This window comes from Portunus trituberculatus, chromosome 42 (genome assembly GCF_017591435.1).
Source record: "Portunus trituberculatus isolate SZX2019 chromosome 42, ASM1759143v1, whole genome shotgun sequence".
Lineage (NCBI taxonomy): Eukaryota > Metazoa > Arthropoda > Malacostraca > Decapoda > Portunidae > Portunus > Portunus trituberculatus.
The window spans coordinates 2,882,501-2,907,191 of record NC_059296.1 but is presented as its reverse complement, the minus strand read 5'-3'; the positions used below and the strand labels follow the sequence as shown (position 1 = coordinate 2,907,191).

Sequence of the window (24,691 nt, the reverse complement as noted above, 5' to 3'; positions counted from 1 at the left end):
GTGTTTCGACTAGAAAGGCTGAGTCGATACTTCTAGCGACTTGTAGTTTCAGTCGCATATTGACATGTGTGAACCCGTCTTTATTATTCCCCTATTGTCTTGTGTTTAGGTGATACTTAGGTAAGTGATCAAACAAAAGGTAAAATGCAGCATTTATTAATTCATTGATATATCTATTTCTTTTATTTCTTTTATTTTTTTTTTCCTTTTATGTGCATGTCTCAATTCTAAGACACGCTTTGCTTTCTTACATTATGAAAAAATAAAATAAAAAACACTTTCCTATGAGTAGTCATTCTCTAGGCCGTGTCCTTAGAAAACAGAGAGCGGAAACATGACACCTTGCGTTCGGCAGAAGGTCTGGTAGGAGCGAATTACTTCAAAGGGACGAGAATAAATGCGGCAGCTCTGCATAAAGGGTTTGGGGCTCACCACAGGCATGCAGGGCCTCATCTGGAAGAACAGAAAGTCACACAGCACGCTTTCCTTCACTGGAACATGCATGGGGTCGACTGGAGTGATGGATGGTGTGGGACAGTTGGGATTCTCTTGCCAAGAGTTCACTAGATCGTGCAGGCTAGAGGCGTTCCTGCCATTGCTCATCATTCTGTCGTTGGCTCGCTCATGGTCATACAGTCCCAAGAGACCCCTGGTGTGGTTAAAGACCCACGTAGATGCGTTCACCATCACCACACGCTGCTCCTTCATCAACTGAACACCCAGCATTGGGGAGACGACTGTCACACGGTGTGGATTGACTTCTATTACTAAATCACCAACAGTCTGCCTCCCGTGCACCTGTTGACCATTGACATCCACTTCCATGTTAGGCTTGATGATGGCCTTGGTGGATCCAGCCTGCAGAATGACCTCTGGTCCCTGTGAGGGCTGAGGGTGGGACATGTAGATGGATACCACATCAGGCACGGAAGCAAGTAGCACCTTACAGGATGAGCGAGGCATGCGGAGGAGAACACCGTCAAATGTAAGAATCTCAGTGTCTCCCACCACCAGGGCAGATTGGTTTAAGGACAGTGGCAATGCGGACAGGTTCCTAGGCACCCAACGATTATAGGTCTCCAAAATCTTCCTCACTGAGATCGGATTAAAGGCCTCAGCTGACAGGAGCATCTTCTCCGTGAGAGTAAGAGGGGACTGCATCTGCATCGTCATGTTCACAACTTGAGAGAGGGAGTAGATAGGACGGTACAGTGGAATTTGAATCCCGACGTGGTATACACCAGGTTCTGGGGCGATGATGATAACGCTCTGCATCAATTGGCTCTCCAACCATTCCAACGTCTGCCTCAGTGTGTTATCCTGTCACAAAAAGCAAAGAGTAAGCTCATGCAAACCACAAAACCTTACTGAAAAGTGATATAGAAAAGGCTACTAATAAAGTATTCATATGGAGAGAGTAATGTGATGTTTCTTACCTGACTTAAGTCAGCAATCTTCCGAATAACCCTGCTGAGTGTCGGCGAGGCCAACACTTTGTGCTTCGTCATGAGCAGGTCATGGCGGAGGGTGTATATGACCTTAGCAACAACGTCTACAGTAACCTGGTACTGTTGTGGGTACGTCTCCTTGATGGGCTGGATTATCTCAGTCTGAAGTAAGCGGTAGATGGCAGATCTTTCCACCTCCTCTATCAAGCGACGCACTATTTCAGGCTCCTCACCGGTCTGCATCCACTGATCCACCTGTTTCACAGCTGGCAAAGTCAAATCATTGCATGAAACATTGATTGTCTGGAATGCATAATGATAGATAGACACTCGATAGATAGATACATAAAGAGATAGATAAAGTGACTGATTCTTTCACTCATCATGCAACTGATTGATTGACAAATGTAATGAATTGATTGATAGATGGATTAAGTGAGGAAGTCTGACCTCAAAGATCAACCATTCACTTAGCCACACACACACACACACACACACACACACACACACACACACACACACACACACACACACACACACACTGACTGTACCTTCACTGATCTTGTTGATAGCAGGTTTGAAGTGTTGTTTTAGTTGCTCTACTATAGAGACTGCCCACTCCCTTTGCAATTGTGCCATGCTTTGCAATGACTGGAAAATGGACTTTTTGAAGGTGGTTGTTGACCCGTGTAGAATTTCCACCAAAGCGTTCCACTCGTACAAAATGTCATTGTAGATCAAGTCTCTATAAATCTCCACAATCTCTTGCTTAATCTCCTGCATCAACTGACGGATTTTAGGAGTCGGGAATGGGACGCCTGCCTGACTAGCCTGTCGCTCTATCTCGGCGTACACGCGATCCGTCCACGACAAAACCTCCTCCGTAATTCGGTACACGTCATTCAACACCAAATCCTGCAAAGAAAAAGATTCTAGTGAGATTATGAATAGCCATAATAATGGATCGCTTCAGAAAAGAGAGAGAGAGAGAGAGAGAGAGAGAGAGAGAGAGAGAGAGAGAGAGAGAGAGAGAGAGAGAGAGAGAGAGAGAGAGAGAGAGAGAGAGAGAGAGAGAGAGAGCAACATGCCTTACCTTCAATGCTGCCATTTCGTTCTCTCTGTACTCATAGTCGATCTTAATGTGACGTGGAGTTGCAAGATGAATATCGACGAGGGAGATGTATTTATCCCAGGTTTGGGATCTGTCGCTCTCGGAAAGGCTTATTTGAGCTTTGTAAGGCAACTGAAGGCCAAGAGCAGCTTTGTAGATGTTTTCGGAATTCTGCTTCTTCATGACCACTTCGAGGAACACAGGTTTGCACACAGTCGAATTGACAGCGAAGTCCCCAAGAAGTGAGGTACGTGCATTAGCTAGCAGCGCGAAGCCATCACAGTGAGGCCCGTAGCGTGGTTCTATTACGCCGGACACGTCCATCGTGGGACGACCCTCACTTGCCAGGTGGAAGGTCACAGCTGCGTAATTCTTCGAAATACGGTCATACTTGGCATAGACCTTGAGTGATTCTGGTGAAGAGGGAGTCTCGTGGAAGGTGAAATTAAAGGCCGCGGTGTGAGCTGCCCAGGAGACCTCCATCATCACTCTAGGCTTCACCTGCAGCACCTGCAAAAGGGAACACATTACAGACACTGCACCGTGGTGAAATGACTGTCATTATCGCCAATAGTTTGGTCTCACTCACCCTAGAAGAAAGATTAGCCTCGATGGCGATGGTATTGTTTGCTCGCAGGACGGAGGTTAAGGAACCAGTGATTTTGTCAGCTGCATCAGGGAAGACATCCAACTCGAAAGATCCTTGTTGACCACTACCGCTCCTTGTATACTCTATCACTGCTGTCATGTCCCTTGACAACATCGGATGGCTCATTTTGCCCTGCAGTTTGGAGTTGCCTCCCACAAGCTGTCGATGTACTCGCCAGACACTTCATACTTGGCCTCGCTCTCAGTTCTGTTCGGATAGAACTTGATGCCCACCTTAGAAGGAGAGTAGGTGGCCTCGGCTTCCACGGTGCGGGACGGCTGTTCAATTATTAAGGAGTGGATGCCAGTGGAAGAATTTGTGTAGCGATAACTGTAGGCGTTTCTCTTCCGATAGGCAGAGGTGACCAATGGTGAGCTTCCTCGCAAACCAACAATGGTGCTCACTGATTTCAGTACGTTGTGGATGGCTGTGAGATCGATAGCATTCTTTAAGTGTTTAACTCCACCCTCTGGATAGGTCTCCAGCTGCCACAGGAATAGCGTCTCAGGACCGCTGACTTCGCTTTGAAGCTTTGTGACGTAAGAATAGTCCTTGTTCTCCAATGAGAAGATAATCTTCAATGGGGGTTGCATACTCGGCGTCGAGGCTTCCATCTGGAATTAAAAAGTGATTTGATGTTCTTTCATTGGTAGAACATTAAAAAAGAATTAAAGTAACTAAACTGTTTGTCTGTGACTTAATACCAAGGTCTTTAAACAACAAGTTAGAAGAGAGAGAGAGAGAGAGAGAGAGAGAGAGAGAGAGAGAGAGAGAGAGAGAGAGAGAGAGAGAGAGAGAGAGAGAGAGAGAGAGAGAGAGAGAGAGAGAGAGAGAGAGAGAGAGAGAGAGAGAGAGAGAGAGAGAGAGAGAGAGAGAGAGAGAGAGAGAGAATCTCTGAAGAGCTCACCATGAGATAAATGATGTGCTGCTCGGGTGAGATGTGGTGCTTGACATGCAGTACAAACTGTGACTGCTTATTTTGCGGAGCAATGAATGTGATTCTGGTCTGGACCTCGAAGCAGAGTGGGCCGTCGAGGAGCTGCCACTGGACACTTGATGTCAGGTGGTAGTTATTGTCGTGAACACTCTTGAAAGTGAGGTCAACATTGGCGGTGTTGCTCCCCTGTTTCTGAACACCGACCTCAAGCATCCATTTCTTCTGCTCGGGTGTCTGTACCTCCATGTGTATGCTGTTTCTCTCTCCGTACCGCTGCAGCAGGAATGGCACCACTACTTTCATGTTAGAGTGGTAAGCTTGATTCAAAAGCATGAGTTTTGTGCTGAAAGTTTCAATAGAATACCACATTAGTTATATGATTTGTATCCCAATGTATCAAATGAAGAAATTATTTATTTGTTTTTCAAGTCAATATCAGTGACAAATAAAGTGTTTCAACAAGAGAACATTACTCACTGTAGAGTTGCTTCAGCGGGCCTTCCGCTCTCAGGCACGATGACGACATCCAGGGCAATCTTTTGTGATGCTTCCTTGTCGGCATTCCAGAGCACCATCATCTGGCCCTGTTTTTGGGTCCAGTTGATATCCAGGAAAGCCTTGATCCTACGTGGGGAAGGAGACTTCGGCAGCAGGAGGGTGTTTGTGGTGATGTGAATAATATTTTCGGTGATGGAGATCTCAGTGGTTCCGTCAAACAAAATGGGTACATTTAGCTCGGCCTCTAGCGAGGAGCCTTGAGGGGATGGGGTCTTAAGGTTGCACTTTAGAGCCAAGAGCACTTCTTCTTCCTTCTTTATCTCCAGGAGCACAATTTGCTTGCCTTCTTCGTATTCAAAGGAAGAGACGAACTGATAGAAGTTGTTGATCTTAATGTTGGCTCCTACTTTGGTAAGTGTTGGTGAATTGATATAGGTGACAGGTCCGTGCAGCTGCACCAGTGTTTGTTGTCCATGCATGATAATTGCCTCGGCATCGTAGTCCTGTCCCTGTTGTACAAAGCTGGCAGCCACTTTGATGGGCGCCATGTACTCTGGCATCTGGATCTGTCGATAGATAGACATATGGTTATAATGGAACATACAAAATTTTTGATTAGTGATCAAATAGCAAATGTGCTACACATACTGTCATCAGGGATTACCTTCGATATGAACGTTCTAGTTATGATATCTGTATCAAGAAAATATGCTATAAAAGTAAACACCATCCAATCATTTGCCACAGCGAGTTTCTTTGACGAAATACACCATCTCTATCTTATGGAGATGAACACAAGACACACCCAGAAAAGGAACTTGATCTCCTGTGAATCCTTCTCAGCGGCGATCTCAAGCAGCTTCACGTTGTCCGTTGAACGTGTCAGTTGCAGACTGATCGCTCTCCTTCTCTCCTGGTACGCAATCCTCTGTTGCATCTTGTATTCTGTTTGTCCAATCTTGGCTGAAAAACAGTTATTACTACCGTTAGACATAATAACTCATTTTTAATGTTCATTCATTGTGCTGAATATGAACTCTAAGGAATAGTTGTTATAAGTGTATGTATGTATGTAAATAGACGGACACTGCTCTGCATTGAATGTAACATTTGTTTCTCTCAAAATTTATTCTTATACCTTTCACCTCAGTATTGGTACTAATATTTGTATTGAGCCAAGGAACTCTGATGCAAGTGTAAAGATGATAAGATTGTCCAAAAGAACCTAAGGCACACTGTGATTCAGTTTTGTCCTCAGCAAAAGTAAAAAATTATAAACTATTGGAAAATCCTCTACAATACATTATTTGGTCTACTAACCGTCAACAGTGAGTTGTTCTATGAAATTCACTGCAGGTGTTCCTTGAAGGCGGAGGTCAGCTTTGATGTCAATCATCATCTCCCTATCGTGGAACAGTTGGAGACTTGACTGACTTGATTCTCCTGAGTTGCGGAAGAAGGATCTCATCATCCAACCGTTGATACCAGCTGTGAGTTCAAAGTGTTGCAGCCACAGTGGGATGGGCACATCATTGTAGTACTTGAAGAATACAACGGCTAGAAAATAAAAGATGCTTTTGTTAAAATATCTAAAAGAAAAAGATTACTTGGTTGATTTGATAAGACAACATTTTTCATTACAGTGGTAGAATGTATGCTTTTCTTACCATCAAAACTGAAGGGAAAGTATTGACTTAGGATGTTTTTGGTCTCGCCCTTAATTTCCATCAGCATATTAGGCAACATGTGCTCCAGTTTTAGCATTCCAGTGAAGATTTTGGACTGCTCAGAAATGCTACCGGAGGGACTACAATATATATCCATGTCGTATCTGATGCCATTCTGAATAGGCGTTATCTTTGTCTCTACTATGAATCCTTGTAAAAATTCCATGCCACTTGTCGTGAGGGACACTTCAGTTTCGAAGGTCTTCAGCTCGGGCCTGTTAACGAGGCCAATCTTGATCTTGCCATGGGTAAGGGATGACATGAGCTTGACCTCAGCAAGATAAGATTCACCGTGTTTCTTAAGGTTAACCTCCACATTGGACTCTTTGGGTGAAGACGAGCCCACTGCAGAGACTTTGGCTGCATACTTTTTGTCTTGCGTGTCTGTGTGTGCATTGACGGCTATCTTGTATCCAGTGATGGTGGATTCTGTTTTGTTGAGTGACAGTATGACCAGAGCTGGGGATCCCAGTGGTAGTGCGTTAGCTCGGAAGATGTCCGGTACGTTGACGTCATAGCACATCTTGATACCGAACACTGACTCGAGTGCAGTGAAGCATGAATTATGGCGGATTCTGATGTCCTGCATGGAAGGTGGCAAAATCTTGATTTCCGGCTGGTTTCTTGTTTGTTTCTTGAGGTAAGTCTCGCTTTGAACGCGAATTATTTCCATCTTCTTGGGAAGGTCCACCTCAATCTGTACCTCTTGGCTACTCTGGCCGCCTACCTTGATGGCGACACCATTGTTGCTCGAGACAGTGGTGTTCATCTTGAGCCCACTCTTGGAAATGTAGGCATCATAGCCAATGAAACCATGTGTCTCCACAGAGAATGATGGTAGGATCTTGAATAAACTACCGCTGCTTCCTTGGCCAGAGAAAAGTCCATTTAGATTGGTTTGCATCTTGATTCCAGCTACAGCCACGGTCTCCAATTTCATCTTCAGCGGTGTGCCCTGAATAGTTGGTAGGGAGTAATCCACTCCCAGCTGAGCTGCCTTCACCATGTCTAGATCCATGTTTTCAAACTACTGAGCATTCGTTTCAGGTACCGGACAGAGGCTTCCACTAAGTGCTGAATGTTGATGTCCTGCAGATTATCAGACAGAGAGGCATAGTTGATCTCTTGACCCAAAAAGCGTGCAAAGAAGTCTGCCTGGAACTTTCCATAGTGAGGCCCATAGAGCTTGCTGATGATACTCTCTAGAGCTGCATAGTCTACTGACCTCCTCTCTCTGATAGCGACCTCTAGCTCTTGTTTAATTGTACTCCAATTTTTTTGGATAAAGGAGACTAGATCATTGAACATCTTGCTGTAACTGGACGTCTTGAGGTAGCTTGCAGGTCCCAAAAGCTGAGCAAGGATTGGTTCCAGACCCTCAAGACGAGCTCCAATCTCTCCTAAGTTCATGGGAATACCGGTTCCATCAAGAGCTGCAGTCAAGTTAACGCCCAGGGAACGAGGGATCATGGAGCCAGGTGCGTAGATCAGGTTGGACTCCACCTCAGCACCGACACCGAGGGATTCGGAGAAGTAAGACAGGTCCAGGTTTTGTGAATACTTTCTGATGTCAGCCTCAAAATCTTGGGGTAGGACGATATTTGTCATCATGTAGCGAAGACTCTGTTTTTCTGGAGCATCCGACTTTTGCAAGTTTATAAGGTGACTCAAGATGAACCCACGAACTAGAAAAAAAAAATTGTTACTATTGGTTCAGATAGTCACTTAACACTCAATAAATCATTTAAAAAAAGACAAGAGAGATAACGAAAAAAAATATATTACCTTGGGTGTTTTCCTCGTAGGAGATCTTGGTGACAATTTCCTGCAGGTCCTCATAGTTGGCGCAGCGAACTGCCGCTAGATAAGCTGCAATGCGAACCTCTGTGTTTTCCTCTGGACGGAGGGCATAGTGAACAAGCTTCTGTGTCACCTATTGGCAAAGATTGAAAGACAAGGTATCATAGTCAGGATCATTGATATTTGTTTGGCCTTTTCCATATTAACATCAGTCACATGAAGCAAAAAGGCACTTACCGGACGTTGACACTTGGTCAGCCTGAAGGCTTGTGCAGCGGCTACACGCGTGCTGACTTTTTTGTTTTCGTTCTCCATATAGAGAATGACTTTCTCGGCCACCTCTGGTGTCATGACACCCATGTTGCCAAGGCTCTTGAGGGCGGACAGAGCCTGTTTCTGGGTGTCCTCGCTGCTAGAAGAAAGATCTTCCTCAATCTTCTGTTTGAGAGCCTGTGCCAGGTTTCTCACAGGAGTTTCATTATAGCAGTGTGGTTTGTGGCGACAGTATGTGTTCACCATGGAAGCGGCTGCCAGCTTCGCAGAGCTCAGGTCAGCACTGGACTTAAAAAGAGGCTCTAGTGCTTGAATGGCTTTCACATCAGGGCGAGGCACGAGGTAGAAAGCGGTAGAATAAAGGGCAGCAAGAGTCCCGGTGGTTCTTCCCTCCACCAGCTCTTTGACCATCACAGGAACTGACTCAGGTTCATGAACAAAGGCAATCGCATCCATAAACAGACTCTCGAGCTTGGTATGTTGTGGACATATCTGTTTGTTGCGCACCTTTGTGTAGATATCATTGAAACTTTGCTCAGGGATGCGACGCATCAGGTTCACGGCCTTCTCCAACTGTGCAGCAGTATCAGCTTCAACTCCATCTCTGGTGATCTCGCAGAGATATCTCAGCGTTTGCTCCAGCTCTGGCACCAGGGTGGGATCCTTCTTTGCAGGCTCATAGTCATAACGGAGACTCCTGGGCACTAGCTCGTCCTGACCAATGCGGGAGATGGTATCTGGAGCAGAAACGTCGCTCGAGGTGAGTTTCAGTGTTGACTCTTGTTTGGCTTCCACATACTTGTAGATGCCATACGATGGCCTTATGACCTTCTTGTCCTCACACACGACTGAAGAGATGATGCCGCTGTCAATCTCTTGCCTGCAAATCGATCGTGACTCCTGGATGGGCAAGGGTCCCTTCAGATATGGCAGGTTAATCTCATCTGGGGTAGGATAATGTTCCTTGCATAAGCGATGGTTCTTCTCCTTCTTGACCAGCACTCTGGCACCTTCACCTTGTACCTCGTAGTAGGTCGGGCAGGTTCCCAGCACGTCTGTCTGTTATCATAGGCGGGAAACTTTAGCATCTTGGCCTTCACAAATGAAGCTTATTTACCTTTTAATATGTGATCAACTAGACGAATGCATCCACAATTGTTATTACCTCTGTAAAATTGAGTCCAGAATTGCTGATGGAGAGAGACGGCAGGCTTATCTGCAGAGCCGAAACGACACCCTTCTTCATGTTGATTGCCCAGGTATCGTCATCGGGATGACTGCATACGCGCTGCACTCGTCCGTCGGTCATCGCCACCACCAGCGGGTACCTCTCCAACTTATCGGAGCCAGGCAATCCTAGAACAATGCAGGATGTAATTATGAGAAGTCTGTTGGCCGCAGGAGAGTGAAATGAGGCCATTGGATTCCGTGGTTTGAACTTACCTGTCTTGCCATCCACCTTAGTGCCTTTGAAGGAGATGGCTACGTCGCACGGACCGAGAACAGTCAACAGCATTTGTTTTTCCCATTGGGTCTCCACGAGGCCGCCATCCACGCCTTTCAGCTGCACAATTGACTTTCCTGAGTAGGTGTATGAGTAAGTCTTGCCTGGGATGAAGGACAGTTTGGCAGCAGCCAACGGGCACTCCGTGGAACAGAGTTGGGTGGTGCCTCCATACGGTGCTGTGGAAGGACACTGATGTTACGGATGATGGGGATGGCTGTCGAGATGATTATGAAGACAGTTTTTCATGAGGTATGATTTCCATACGTCTCTATGAAGCACACATGGAACGATGAGGTCAAGTGTGTATGTTCTTTGGCCGACAATTATGAAGTGACACGTTTCATTTTAATCTTGTGTGAACAATCATATCGTTTACGAATATTCAGAAATATGACTAAGAATATTCGTCACAGTTTGTAAACTGAAAGAAAAGGCTAACTTGATATTCTTACTTATGGTCCATTATGAATGAGTTGCATAAAGTACATCAAAATGAAAAGTTTTATACCTGCAACAGCAGCAGCCGTCAGGGCCAGTAGCAGAAGGACTGTGTGCGTAGTCATGATGGCTCCGCACTCACCACTGGTGTCTTGGTCCTGGTCTTTACTCCTTATATACCTCGCCGACGATCGCGACGGACACCATCATTGCCCAAAAGTCCCTACGTAGCTTCAACCTTTATCAGGCGGACGATATGGTTCATGAGGCTCTTTTTTCTATTTCCTTTTTCTTTTCTTTTACGTATAACTCTGTGTTACCAAGGACGAAACACACACACACACACACACACACACACACACACACACACACACACGGTAGCTCAGTGGTTAGAGCGCTGGCTTCACAAGCCAGAGGACCGGGGTTCGATTCCCCGGCCGGTTGGAGATATTTGGGTGTGTCTCCTTTCACGTGTAGCCCCTGTTCACCTAGCAGTGAGTAGGTACGGGATGTAAATCGAGGAGTTGTGACCTTGTTGTCCCGGTGTGTGGTGTGTGCCTGGTCTCAGGCCTATCCGAAGATCGGAAATAATGAGCTCTGAGCTCGTTCCGTAGGGTAACGTCTGGCTGTCTCGTCAGAGACTGCAGCAGATCAAACAGTGAAACACACACACACACACACACACACACACACACACAGAGTAGTGTAGTGGTTAGCACGCTCGACTCACAATCGAGAGGGCCGGGTTCGTGTTCCGGCGTAGCGAGGCAAATGGGCAAGCCTCTTATTGTGTAATCCCTGTTCACCTAGCAGTAAATAGGTACGGGATGTAACTCGAGGGGTTGTGGTGGCCTCGCTTTCCCGGTGTGTGGAGTGTGATGTGGTCCCAGTCCTACCCGAAGATCGGTCTATGAGCTTTGAGCTCGCTCTGTAATGGGAAAGACTGGCTGGGTGACCAGCAGACGACCGTGGTAGTGGTAGTAGAAAGAGAGAGAGAGAGAGAGAGAGAGAGAGAGAGAGAGAGTGTGTGTGTGTGTGTGTGTGTCTGTGTACGCTACTATAAATAAATAAATCAAACCACAAATTAGATAAAAAAAAAAAGTCGATACAGACGCTTTGAGGCAGACACTGGCAATAAACCAGACACTGACACACAGACAGTGAAACAGAAACTGACACATAGACAGTGAAATAGGAACTGACACACAGACAATGAAACAGGAACTGACACACAGAGAGTGAGAAAGACACTGACACATAGACAGTGAAATAGGAACTGACCCACAGACAGTGAAACAGGAACTGACACACACAGTAAAACAGGAACTGACGCACAAACAGTGAAACAGGAACTGACACACAGACAATGAAACAGACACTGACACACAGACAGTGAGACAGACACTGACACACAGACAGTGAGATAGGAACTAACACACAGTGACATAGACATTGACACACAGACAGTGAGACAGACACTGACACACAGACAGTGAGACAGGAACTGACACACAGACAGTGAGACAGACTCTGACATACAGACAGTGAGACAGACACTGACACACAGACAGTGGGACAAGAACTGACACACAGACAGTGAGACAGACTCTGACACACAGACAGTGAAACAGACACTGACACACAGACAGTGAGACAGGAACTGACACACAGACAGTGAGACAGACTCTGACACACAGACAGTGAAACAGGAACTGACACACAGACAGTGAGACAGACACTTACAAACAGACAGTGAGACAGACACTGACACACAGACAGTGAAACAGACTCTGACATACAGACAGTGAGATAGACTCTGACACACAGAAAGTCAGACAGGAACTGACACACAGACAGTGAGACAGACACTTACACACAGACAGTGAGACAGGAACTGACACACAGACAGTGAGACAGACCCTGACACACTGACAGTGACACAGACCCCGACACACAGACAGTGAGACAGGCTCTGACATACAGACAGTGAGACAGACTCTGACATACAGACAGTGAGACAGACTCTGACACACAGACAGTGAGACAGACACTTACACACAGACAGTGAGACAGACTCTGACACACAGACAGTGAGACAGAAACTGACACACAGACAGTGAGACAGACTCTGACACACAGACAGTGAGACAGACACTGACACACAGACAGTGAGACAGGAACTGACACACAGACAGTGAGACAGACACTTACACACAGACAGTGAGACAGGAACTAACACACAGACAGTGAGACAGACTCTGACACACTGACAGTGACACAGACCCTGACACACAGACAGTGAGACAGGAACTGACACACAGAAAGTGAGACAGACACTGACACACAGACAGCGAGACAGACTCTAACACACAGACAGTGAGACAGACTCTGACACACAGACAGTGAGACAGACTCTGACACACAGACAGTGACACAGACCATGACACACAGATAATAAGTGACAGTGAAGAACAGACGCAGGCAATGAAATAATCAAGACCAGTATGAGTCTCAAACAGTGAGATAAAGACAGACAGCGACCAAGATAGATACGTGGAGTCAGTCACGAACAGAGGGACAGTAACAGTGAAGCAGAAACATACAAAAATTTAGGCGCAGACAGTGTGTCAGCAACTTACAGTAAGCCAGACACATACATGGACTAAACACATATTAAACCGGACATTTGTAATTATTTAGACACAGACACACAGATGCAGACCGAGAAATAAAGAGATACAATAAAAATGCCATAGACGGTGAGCAAGACAAATACAATGAAGTAGACACAATCAACAAGCAAGACACAGTTCGTGAAATAATAATAAAAAAAAGACATTGAGCCAGACATGATGAAGGAAACAGATAGTAAGCCATACATACACACTAATTGAAGACATAGGCAGTAAGATACACTAGATATAGAACCAGACACAGACAATGAGCCAGCACACACAGGGACTGATAACATTCAATAATCAGTTTATGGAATGCTTGCGCCGCCACAGGTGTACAGTTCAAGAGGACGCAAATCTCTCTCTCTCTCTCTCTCTCTCTCTCTCTCTCTCTCTCTCTCTCTCTCTCTCTCTCTCTCTCTCTCTCTCTCTAAATAAATAAATAAATAAATAAATAAATAAATAAATATATATATATATATATATATATATATATATATATATATATATATATATATATATATATATATATATATATATATATATATATATATATATATATATATATATATATATATATACCAGACATGGAGACATAAAACGAAGAACAGACGCAGGCATATTACATATCTTATGTTTTTCACTTATTTATTTATTTATTTATTATTGAGATTTCATACGTAGAACTGAAATAGATATCAAGCAAGGAAGTTTTATAACAGAAGGCGGCATGACGTCACAAAAGTGAAGCGCAACGCGCTATTGGTCCGCTGCTGTCCCTCTACCCCTTGCACCCTAAACATTGCCCATTGAAAATACATGGGAACGCCGGAGTTACGCCCCCTATTTTCCGTCTTCTGTCCATGTCTCGAGGCTTCCTACCATTTATATGACATTAATAGACTCGCAATAGTTACGGCATACTGTGTCACGAGGATTTAGACGGTAAAGCATACATACAAATGAGATAATAGTGTTTTCCAGCTTTGGTGGACTTGGGTAAGAGGTGAGAAGCTCTCTTTGGGACAAAAGTATGACTGAATAAGGTCATGTACATATGTGAATATACATGTGCATGTATAGACGTAGAAATGTACATATACATGTCCATTTAAATGAAGGATAAGTAAACTGTATATCAGGTGAAACTTGGCCTGAAGATTGATTTTTTTGGGGGGTAAAGCAATTACTTACCACGTCAAAATACTCTCTACGTCTCCACGTCAAAATACCCTTTATTCTACCACTTTCTACCTCGTCCCTCACCCTGATGTGAAAGCCACTCGAGCACTAGAGCCTCTTTCTAAGTCCAGTGCTGACTTGAGTTCGGCGAGGCTTGCAGCCGCTTCCATGGTGAGCACATACATATGATGAAATGCATATAACTCTTCCACTAAAATTTATTTCTCACATCTTATAGATTGTAAAAAAAACTCCATGTGGATTTCTATCTTGAAAATAAAGAAAATAAACAAAATCTTATAGAAATAATTTTCATAAAAATTATGTAGAAAATGGAACATTGCTGCAATATGTCTAGTGCCACTAACAGACCTTTGTAAAGGAGAATGACACAGACACTTAAGCAATGAGCCACAGACACACCTCGAGCCAGACACAGTGACACAGCATAGGCGTACACATACAAGAGACAATAATCCCTTCATGAAATACATGTCCCCTACAGAACACACAAAGGACGCATAAAAGTGTGTGGTGTGTGTGTGTGTGTGTGTGTGTGTGTGTGTGTAAATGTTTCTTTTGTTATTCCATTGCATCTCTCTCTCTCTCTCTCTCTCTCTCTCTCTCTCTCTCTCTCTCTCTCTCTCTCTCTCTCTCTCTCTCATTTTATAAAGATTTTTTTTTGGTCACGTTCTATTTGGAAATCAGGATACATACCTAGAAGCTTTCGAATGATCAGACTGACTAATGACAAAGTGTCACTTAGACTACACCATTATTCGAAGGAAAAGAGAACACTGACGAGCAGCTTTGACCTTGGTAACAGACAGCAAGACGTATAAAAAGAAAAAGAAAAAAGAGTCTCATGAACCATATCGTCCGCCTGATAAAGGTTAAAGCTACGTAGGGACTTTTAGGCAATGATGGTGTCCGTCGCGATCGTCGGCGAGGTATATAAGGAGTAAAGACCAGGACCAAGACACCAGTGGTGAGTGCGGAGCCATCATGACTACGCACACAGTCCTTCTGCTACTGGCCCTGACGGCTGCTGCTGTTGCAGGTATAAAACTTTTCATTTTGATGTACTTTATGCAACTCATTCATAATGGACCATAAGTAAGAATATCAAGTTAGCCTTTTCTTTCAGTTTACAAACTGTGACGAATATTCTTAGTCATATTTCTGAATATTCGTAAACGATATGATAGTTCACACAAGATTAAAATGAAACGTGTCACTTCATAATTGTCGGCCAAAGAACATACACAATTGACCTCATCGTTCCATGTGTGCTTCATAGAGACGTATGGAAATCATACCTCATGAAAAACTGTCTTCATAATCATCTCGACAGCCATCCCCATCATCCGTAACATCAGTGTCCTTCCACAGCACCGTATGGAGGCACCACCCAACTCTGTTCCACGGAGTGCCCGTTGGCTGCTGCCAAACTGTCCTTCATCCCAGGCAAGACTTACTCATACACCTACTCAGGAAAGTCAATTGTGCAGCTGAAAGGCGTGGATGGCGGCCTCGTGGAGACCCAATGGGAAAAACAAATGCTGTTGACTGTTCTCGGTCCGTGCGACGTAGCCATCTCCTTCAAAGGCACTAAGGTGGATGGCAAGACAGGTAAGTTCAAACCACGGAATCCAATGGCCTCATTTCACTCTCCTGCGGCCAACAGACTTCTCATAATTACATCCTGCATTGTTCTAGGATTGCCTGGCTCCGATAAGTTGGAGAGGTACCCGCTGGTGGTGGCGATGACCGACGGACGAGTGCAGCGCGTATGCAGTCATCCCGATGACGATACCTGGGCAATCAACATGAAGAAGGGTGTCGTTTCGGCTCTGCAGATAAGCCTGCCGTCTCTCTCCATCAGCAATTCTGGACTCAATTTTACAGAGGTAATAACAATTGTGGATGCATTCGTCTAGTTGATCACATATTAAAAGGTAAATAAGCTTCATTTGTGAAGGCCAAGATGCTAAAGTTTCCCGCCTATGATAACAGACAGACGTGCTGGGAACCTGCCCGACCTACTACGAGGTACAAGGTGAAGGTGCCAGAGTGCTGGTCAAGAAGGAGAAGAACCATCGCTTATGCAAGGAACATTATCCTACCCCAGATGAGATTAACCTGCCATATCTGAAGGGACCCTTGCCCATCCAGGAGTCACGATCGATTTGCAGGCAAGAGATTGACAGCGGCATCATCTCTTCAGTCGTGTGTGAGGACAAGAAGGTCATAAGGCCATCGTATGGCATCTACAAGTATGTGGAAGCCAAGCAAGAGTCAACACTGAAACTCACCTCGAGCGACGTTTCTGCTCCAGATACCATCTCCCGCATTGGTCAGGACGAGCTAGTGCCCAGGAGTCTCCGTTATGACTATGAGCCTGCAAAGAAGGATCCCACCCTGGTGCCAGAGCTGGAGCAAACGCTGAGATATCTCTGCGAGATCACCAGAGATGGAGTTGAAGCTGATACTGCTGTACAGTTGGAGAAGGCCGTGCACCTGATGCGTCGCATCCCTGAGCAAGGTTTCAATGATATCTACACAAAGGTGCGCAACAAACAGATATGTCCACAACATACCAAGCTCGAGAGTCTGTTTATGGACGCGATTGCCTTTGTTCATGAACCTGAGTCGGTTCCTGTGATGGTCAAAGAGCTGGTGGAGGGAAGAACCACAGGAACTCTTGCTGCCCTTTATTCTACCGCTTTCTACCTCGTGCCTCGCCCTGATATGAAAGCCATTCGAGCACTAGAGCCTCTTTTTAAGTCCAGTGCTGACCTGGGCTCTGCGAAGCTGGCAGCCGCTTCCATGGTGAACACATACTGTCGCCACAAACCACACTGCTATAATGAAACTCCTGTGAGAAACCTGGCACAGGCTCTCAAACAGAAGATTGAAGAAGATCTTTCTTCTAGCAGCGAGGACACCCAGAAACAGGCTCTGTCCGCCCTCAAGAGCCTTGGCAACATGGGTGTCATGACACCAGAGGTGGCCGAGAAAGTCATTCTCTATATGGAGAACGAAAACAAAAAAGTCAGCACGCGTGTAGCCGCTGCACAAGCCTTCAGGCTGACCAAGTGTCAACGTCCGGTAAGTGCCTTTTTGCTTCATGTGACTGATGTTAACATGGAAAAGGCCAAACAAATATCAATGATCCTGACTATGATACCTTGTCTTTCAATCTTTGCCAACAGGTGACACAGAAGCTTGTTCACTATGCCCTCCGTCCAGAGGAGAACACAGAGGTTCGCATTGCAGCTTATCTAGCGGCAGTTCGCTGCGCCAACTATGAGGACCTGCAGGAAATTGTCACCAAGATCTCCTACGAGGAAAACACCCAAGGTAATATTTTTTTTTTTCGTTTTCTCTCTTGTCTTTTTTTAAATGATTTATTGAGTGTTAAGTGACTATCTGAACCAATAGTAACAATTTTTTTTTTCTAGTTCGTGGGTTCATCTTGAGTCACCTTATAAACTTGCAAAAGTCGGATGCTCCAGAAAAACAGAGTCTTCGCTACATGATGACAAATATCGTCCTACCCCAAGATTTTGAGGCTGACATCAGAAAGTATTCACAAAACCTGGACCTGTCTTACTTCTCCGAATCCCTCGGTGTCGGTGCTGAGGTGGAGTCCAACCTGATCTACGCACCTGGCTCCATGATCCCTCGTTCCCTGGGCGTTAACTTGACTGCAGCTCTTGATGGAACCGGTATTCCCATGAACTTAGGAGAGATTGGAGCTCGTCTTGAGGGTCTGGAACCAATCCTTGCTCAGCTTTTGGGACCTGCAAGCTACCTCAAGACGTCCAGTTACAGCAAGATGTTCAATGATCTAGTCTCCTTTATCCAAAAAAATTGGAGTACAATTAAACAAGAGCTAGAGGTCGCTATCAGAGAGAGGAGGTCAGTAGACTATGCAGCTCTAGAGAGTATCATCAGCAAGCTCTATGGGCCTCACTATGGAAAGTTCCAGGCAGACTTCTTTGCACGCTTTTTGGGTCAAGAGATCAACTATGCCTCTCTGTCTGATAATCTGCAGGACATCAACATTCAGCACTTAGTGGAAGCCTCTGTCCGGTACCTGAAACGAATGCTCAGTAGTTTGAAAAACATGGATCTAGACATGGTGAAGGCAGCTCAGCTGGGAGTGGATTACTCCCTACCAACTATTCAGGGCACACCGCTGAAGATGAAATTGGAGACCGTGGCTGTAGCTGGAATCAAGATGCAAACCAATCTAAATGGACTTTTCTCTGGCCAAGGAAGCAGCGGTAGTTTATTCAAGATCCTACCATCATTCTCTGTGGAGACACATGGTTTCATTGGCTATGATGCCTACATTTCCAAGAGTGGGCTCAAGATGAACACCACTGTCTCGAGCAACAATGGTGTCGCCATCAAGGTAGGCGGCCAGAGTAGCCAAGAGGTACAGATTGAGGTGGACCTTCCCAAGAAGATGGAAATAATTCGCGTTCAAAGCGAGACTTACCTCAAGAAACAAACAAGAAACCAGCCGGAAATCAAGATTTTGCCACCTTCCATGCAGGACATCAGAATCCGCCATAATTCATGCTTCACTGCACTCGAGTCAGTGTTCGGTATCAAGATGTGCTATGACGTCAACGTACCGGACATCTTCCGAGCTAACGCACTACCACTGGGATCCCCAGCTCTGGTCATACTGTCACTCAACAAAACAGAATCCACCATCACTGGATACAAGATAGCCGTCAATGCACACACAGACACGCAAGACAAAATGTATGCAGCCAAAGTCTCTGCAGTGGGCTCGTCTTCACCCAAAGAGTCCAATGTGGAGGTTAACCTTAAGAAACACGGTGAATCTTATCTTGCTGAGGTCAAGCTCATGTCATCCCTTACCCATGGCAAGATCAAGATTGGCCTCGTTAACAGGCCCGAGCTGAAGACCTTCGAAACTGAAGTGTCCCTCACGACAAGTGGCATGGAATTTTTAAAAGGATTCATAGTAGAGATAAAGGTAACGCCTAATCAGAATGGCATCAGATACGACATGGATATATATTGGAGCCCCTCCGGTAGCATTTCTGAGCAGTCCAAAATCTTCACTGGAATGCTAAAACTGGAGCACATGTTGCCTAATATGCTGATGGAAATTAAGGGCGAGACCAAAAACATCCTAAGTCAATACTTTCCCTTCAGTTTTGATGGTAAGAAAAGCATACATTCTACCACTGTAATGAAAAAATGTTGTCTTATCAAATCAACCAAGTAATCTTTTTTCTTTTAGATATTTTAACAAAAGCATCTTTTCTAGCCGTTGTATTCTTCAAGTACTACAATGATGTGCCCATCCCACTGTGGCTGCAACACTTTGAACTCACAGCTGGTATCAACGGTTGGATGATGAGATCCTTCTTCCGCAACTCAGGAGAATCAAGTCAGTCAAGTCTCCAACTGTTCCACGATAGGGAGATGATGATTGACATCAAAGCTGACCTCCGCCTTCAAGGAACACCTGCAGTGAATTTCATAGAACAACTCACTGTTGACGGTTAGTAGACCAAATAATGTATTGTAGAGGATTTTCCAATAGTTTATAATTTTTTACTTTTGCTGAGGACAAAACTGAATCACAGTGTGCCTTAGGTTCTTTTGGACAATCTTATCATCTTTACACTTGCATCAGAGTTCCTTGGCTCAACACAAATATTAGTACCAATACTGAGGTGAAAGGTATAAGAATAAATTTTGAGAGAAACAAATGTTACATTCAATGCAGAGCAGTGTCCGTCTATTTACATACATACATACACTTATAACAACTATTCCTTAGAGTTCATATTCAGCACAATGAATGAACATTAAAAATGAGTTATTATGTCTAACGGTAGTAATAACTGTTTTTCAGCCAAGATTGGACAAACAGAATACAAGATGCAACAGAGGATTGCGTACCAGGAGAGAAGGAGAGCGATCAGTCTGCAACTGACACGTTCAACGGACAACGTGAAGCTGCTTGAGATCGCCGCTGAGAAGGATTCACAGGAGATCAAGTTCCTTTTCTGGGTGTGTCTTGTGTTCATCTCCATAAGATAGAGATGGTGTATTTCGTCAAAGAAACTCGCTGTGGCAAATGATTGGATGGTGTTTACTTTTATAGCATATTTTTCTTGATACAGATATCATAACTAGAACGTTCATATCGAAGGTAATCCCTGATGACAGTATGTGTAGCACATTTGCTATTTGATCACTAATCAAAAATTTTGTATGTTCCATTATAACCATATGTCTATCTATCGACAGATCCAGATGCCAGAGTACATGGCGCCCATCAAAGTGGCTGCCAGCTTTGTACAACAGGGACAGGACTACGATGCCGAGGCAATTATCATGCATGGACAACAAACACTGGTGCAGCTGCACGGACCTGTCACCTATATCAATTCACCAACACTTACCAAAGTAGGAGCCAACATTAAGATCAACAACTTCTATCAGTTCGTCTCTTCCTTTGAATACGAAGAAGGCAAGCAAATTGTGCTCCTGGAGATAAAGAAGGAAGAAGAAGTGCTCTTGGCTCTAAAGTGCAACCTTAAGACCCCATCCCCTCAAGGCTCCTCGCTAGAGGCCGAGCTAAATGTACCCATTTTGTTTGACGGAACCACTGAGATCTCCATCACCGAAAATATTATTCACATCACCACAAACACCCTCCTGCTGCCGAAGTCTCCTTCCCCACGTAGGATCAAGGCTTTCCTGGATATCAACTGGACCCAAAAACAGGGCCAGATGATGGTGCTCTGGAATGCCGACAAGGAAGCATCACAAAAGATTGCCCTGGATGTCGTCATCGTGCCTGAGAGCGGAAGGCCCGCTGAAGCAACTCTACAGTGAGTAATGTTCTCTTGTTGAAACACTTTATTTGTCACTGATATTGACTTGAAAAACAAATAAATAATTTCTTCATTTGATACATTGGGATACAAATCATATAACTAATGTGGTATTCTATTGAAACTTTCAGCACAAAACTCATGCTTTTGAATCAAGCTTACCACTCTAACATGAAAGTAGTGGTGCCATTCCTGCTGCAGCGGTACGGAGAGAGAAACAGCATACACATGGAGGTACAGACACCCGAGCAGAAGAAATGGATGCTTGAGGTCGGTGTTCAGAAACAGGGGAGCAACACCGCCAATGTTGACCTCACTTTCAAGAGTGTTCACGACAATAACTACCACCTGACATCAAGTGTCCAGTGGCAGCTCCTCGACGGCCCACTCTGCTTCGAGGTCCAGACCAGAATCACATTCATTGCTCCGCAAAATAAGCAGTCACAGTTTGTACTGCATGTCAAGCACCACATCTCACCCGAGCAGCACATCATTTATCTCATGGTGAGCTCTTCTCTCTCTCTCTCTCTCTCTCTCTCTCTCTCTCTCTCTCTCTCTCTCTCTCTCTCTCTCTCTCTCTCTCTCTCTCTCTCTCTCTCTCTCTCTCTCTCTCTCTCTCTCTCTCTCTCTCTCTCTCTCTCTTGTTGTTTAAAGACCTTGGTATTAAGTCACAGACAAACAGTTTAGTTACTTTAATTCTTTTTTAATGTTCTACCAATGAAAGAACATCAAATCACTTTTTAATTCCAGATGGAAGCCTCGACGCCGAGTATGCAACCCCCATTGAAGATTATCTTCTCATTGGAGAACAAGGACTATTCTTACGTCACAAAGCTTCAAAGCGAAGTCAGCGGTCCTGAGACGCTATTCCTGTGGCAGCTGGAGACCTATCCAGAGGGTGGAGTTAAACACTTAAAGAATGCTATCGATCTCACAGCCATCCACAACGTACTGAAATCAGTGAGCACCATTGTTGGTTTGCGAGGAAGCTCACCATTGGTCACCTCTGCCTATCGGAAGAGAAACGCCTACAGTTATCGCTACACAAATTCTTCCACTGGCATCCACTCCTTAATAATTGAACAGCCGTCCCGCACCGTGGAAGCCGAGGCCACCTACTCTCCTTCTAAGGTGGGCATCAAGTTCTATCCGAACAGAACTGAGAGCGAGGCCAAGTATGAAGTGTCTGGCGAGTACATCGACAGCTTGTGGGGAGGCAACTCCAAACTGCAGGGCAAAATGAGCCATCCGATGTTGTCAAGGGACATGACAGCAGTGATAGAGTATACAAGGAGCGGTAGTGGTCAACAAGGATCTTTCGAGTTGGATGTCTTCCCTGATGCAGCTGACAAAATCACTGGTTCCTTAACCTCCGTCCTGCGAGCAAACAATACCATCGCCATCGAGGCTAATCTTTCTTCTAGGGTGAGTGAGACCAAACTATTGGCGATAATGACAGTCATTTCACCACGGTGCAGTGTCTGTAATGTGTTCCCTTTTGCAGGTGCTGCAGGTGAAGCCTAGAGTGATGATGGAGGTCTCCTGGGCAGCTCACACCGCGGCCTTTAATTTCACCTTCCACGAGACTCCCTCTTCACCAGAATCACTCAAGGTCTATGCCAAGTATGACCGTATTTCGAAGAATTACGCAGCTGTGACCTTCCACCTGGCAAGTGAGGGTCGTCCCACGATGGACGTGTCCGGCGTAATAGAACCACGCTACGGGCCTCACTGTGATGGCTTCGCGCTGCTAGCTAATGCACGTACCTCACTTCTTGGGGACTTCGCTGTCAATTCGACTGTGTGCAAACCTGTGTTCCTCGAAGTGGTCATGAAGAAGCAGAATTCCGAAAACATCTACAAAGCTGCTCTTGGCCTTCAGTTGCCTTACAAAGCTCAAATAAGCCTTTCCGAGAGCGACAGATCCCAAACCTGGGATAAATACATCTCCCTCGTCGATATTCATCTTGCAACTCCACGTCACATTAAGATCGACTATGAGTACAGAGAGAACGAAATGGCAGCATTGAAGGTAAGGCATGTTGCTTCTCTCTCTCTCTCTCTCTCTCTCTCTCTCTCTCTCTCTCTCTCTCTCTCTCTCTCTCTCTCTCTCTCTCTCTCTCTCTCTCTCTCTCTCTCTCTCTCTCTCTCTCTCTCTCTCTCTCTCTCTCTCTCTCTCTCTCTCTCTCTCTCTCTCTCTCTCTCTCTCTCTCTCTCTCTCTCTCTCTCTCTCTCTCTCTCTCTCTCTCTCTCTCTCTCTCTCTCTCTCTCTCTCTCTTCTGAAGCGATCCATTATTATGGCTATTCATAATCTCACTAGAATCTTTTTCTTTGCAGGATTTGGTGTTGAATGACGTGTACCGAATTACGGAGGAGGTTTTGTCGTGGACGGATCGCGTGTACGCCGAGATAGAGCGACAGGCTAGTCAGGCAGGCGTCCCATTCCCGACTCCTAAAATCCGTCAGTTGATGCAGGAGATTAAGCAAGAGATTGTGGAGATTTATAGAGACTTGATCTACAATGACATTTTGTACGAGTGGAACGCTTTGGTGGAAATTCTACACGGGCCAACAGCCACCTTCATCAAAAAGTCCATTTTCCAGTCATTGCAAAGCATGGCACAATTGCAAAGGGAGTGGGCAGTCTCTATAGTAGAGCAACTAAAGCAACACTTCAAACCTGCTATCAACAAGATCAGTGAAGGTACAGTCAGTGTGTGTGTGTGTGTGTGTGTGTGTGTGTGTGTGTGTGTGTGTGTGTGTGTGTGTGTGTGTGTGTGTGTGTGTGTGTGTGTGGCTAAGTGGAATGGTTGATCTTTGAGGTCAGACTTCCTCACTTAATCCATCTATCAATCAATTCATTACATTTGTCAATCAATCAGTTGCATGATGAGTGAAAGAATCAGTCACTTTATCTATCTCTTTATGTATCTATCTATCGAGTGTCTATCTATCATTATGCATTCCAGACAATCAATGTTTCATGCAATGATTTGACTTTGCCAGCTGTGAAACAGGTGGATCAGTGGATGCAGACCGGTGAGGAGCCTGAAATAGTGCGTCGCTTGATAGAGGAGGTGGAAAGATCTGCCATCTACCGCTTACTTCAGACTGAGATAATCCAGCCCATCAAGGAGACGTACCCACAACAGTACCAGGTTACTGTAGACGTTGTTGCTAAGGTCATATACACCCTCCGCCATGACCTGCTCATGACGAAGCACAAAGTGTTGGCCTCGCCGACACTCAGCAGGGTTATTCGGAAGATTGCTGACTTAAGTCAGGTAAGAAACATCACATTACTCTCTCCATATGAATACTTTATTAGTAGCCTTTTCTATATCACTTTTCAGTAAGGTTTTGTGGTTTGCATGAGCTTACTCTTTGCTTTTTGTGACAGGATAACACACTGAGGCAGACGTTGGAATGGTTGGAGAGCCAATTGATGCAGAGCGTTATCATCATCGCCCCAGAACCTGGTGTATACCACGTCGGGATTCAAATTCCACTGTACCGTCCTATCTACTCCCTCTCTCAAGTTGTGAAC

The 24,691-nt window shown here is 45.1% G+C and overlaps 1 protein-coding gene and 1 pseudogene across 1 annotated transcript in view; one reads left to right on the top strand and one right to left on the bottom strand.

Annotated features, from left to right (window-relative positions):
- Positions 1-140: 140 nt before the first annotated feature.
- Positions 141-10,613, bottom strand: LOC123517446 (annotated as a pseudogene).
- A 4,537-nt stretch (positions 10,614-15,150) lies between these two features.
- The window catches only part of LOC123517445 (vitellogenin-like), a 10,573-nt gene continuing 1,032 nt past the window's right edge, over positions 15,151-24,691 (top strand). Inside the window, exons 1-15 of the mRNA XM_045277497.1 lie at positions 15,151-15,305; positions 15,638-15,877; positions 15,965-16,155; positions 16,262-17,356; positions 17,461-17,608; positions 17,710-19,455; positions 19,563-19,799; positions 20,157-20,314; positions 20,555-21,141; positions 21,276-21,648; positions 21,895-22,569; positions 22,649-23,176; positions 23,482-23,848; positions 24,151-24,428; positions 24,545-24,691. The exon at positions 24,545-24,691 is cut by the window's right edge and continues 1,032 nt beyond it. Of these exons, the coding sequence (XP_045133432.1) occupies positions 15,251-15,305; positions 15,638-15,877; positions 15,965-16,155; positions 16,262-17,356; positions 17,461-17,608; positions 17,710-19,455; positions 19,563-19,799; positions 20,157-20,314; positions 20,555-21,141; positions 21,276-21,648; positions 21,895-22,569; positions 22,649-23,176; positions 23,482-23,848; positions 24,151-24,428; positions 24,545-24,691 (6,825 nt within the window). The 5' untranslated portion in view covers positions 15,151-15,250. The remainder of the gene's footprint in view (positions 15,306-15,637; positions 15,878-15,964; positions 16,156-16,261; positions 17,357-17,460; positions 17,609-17,709; positions 19,456-19,562; positions 19,800-20,156; positions 20,315-20,554; positions 21,142-21,275; positions 21,649-21,894; positions 22,570-22,648; positions 23,177-23,481; positions 23,849-24,150; positions 24,429-24,544) is intronic.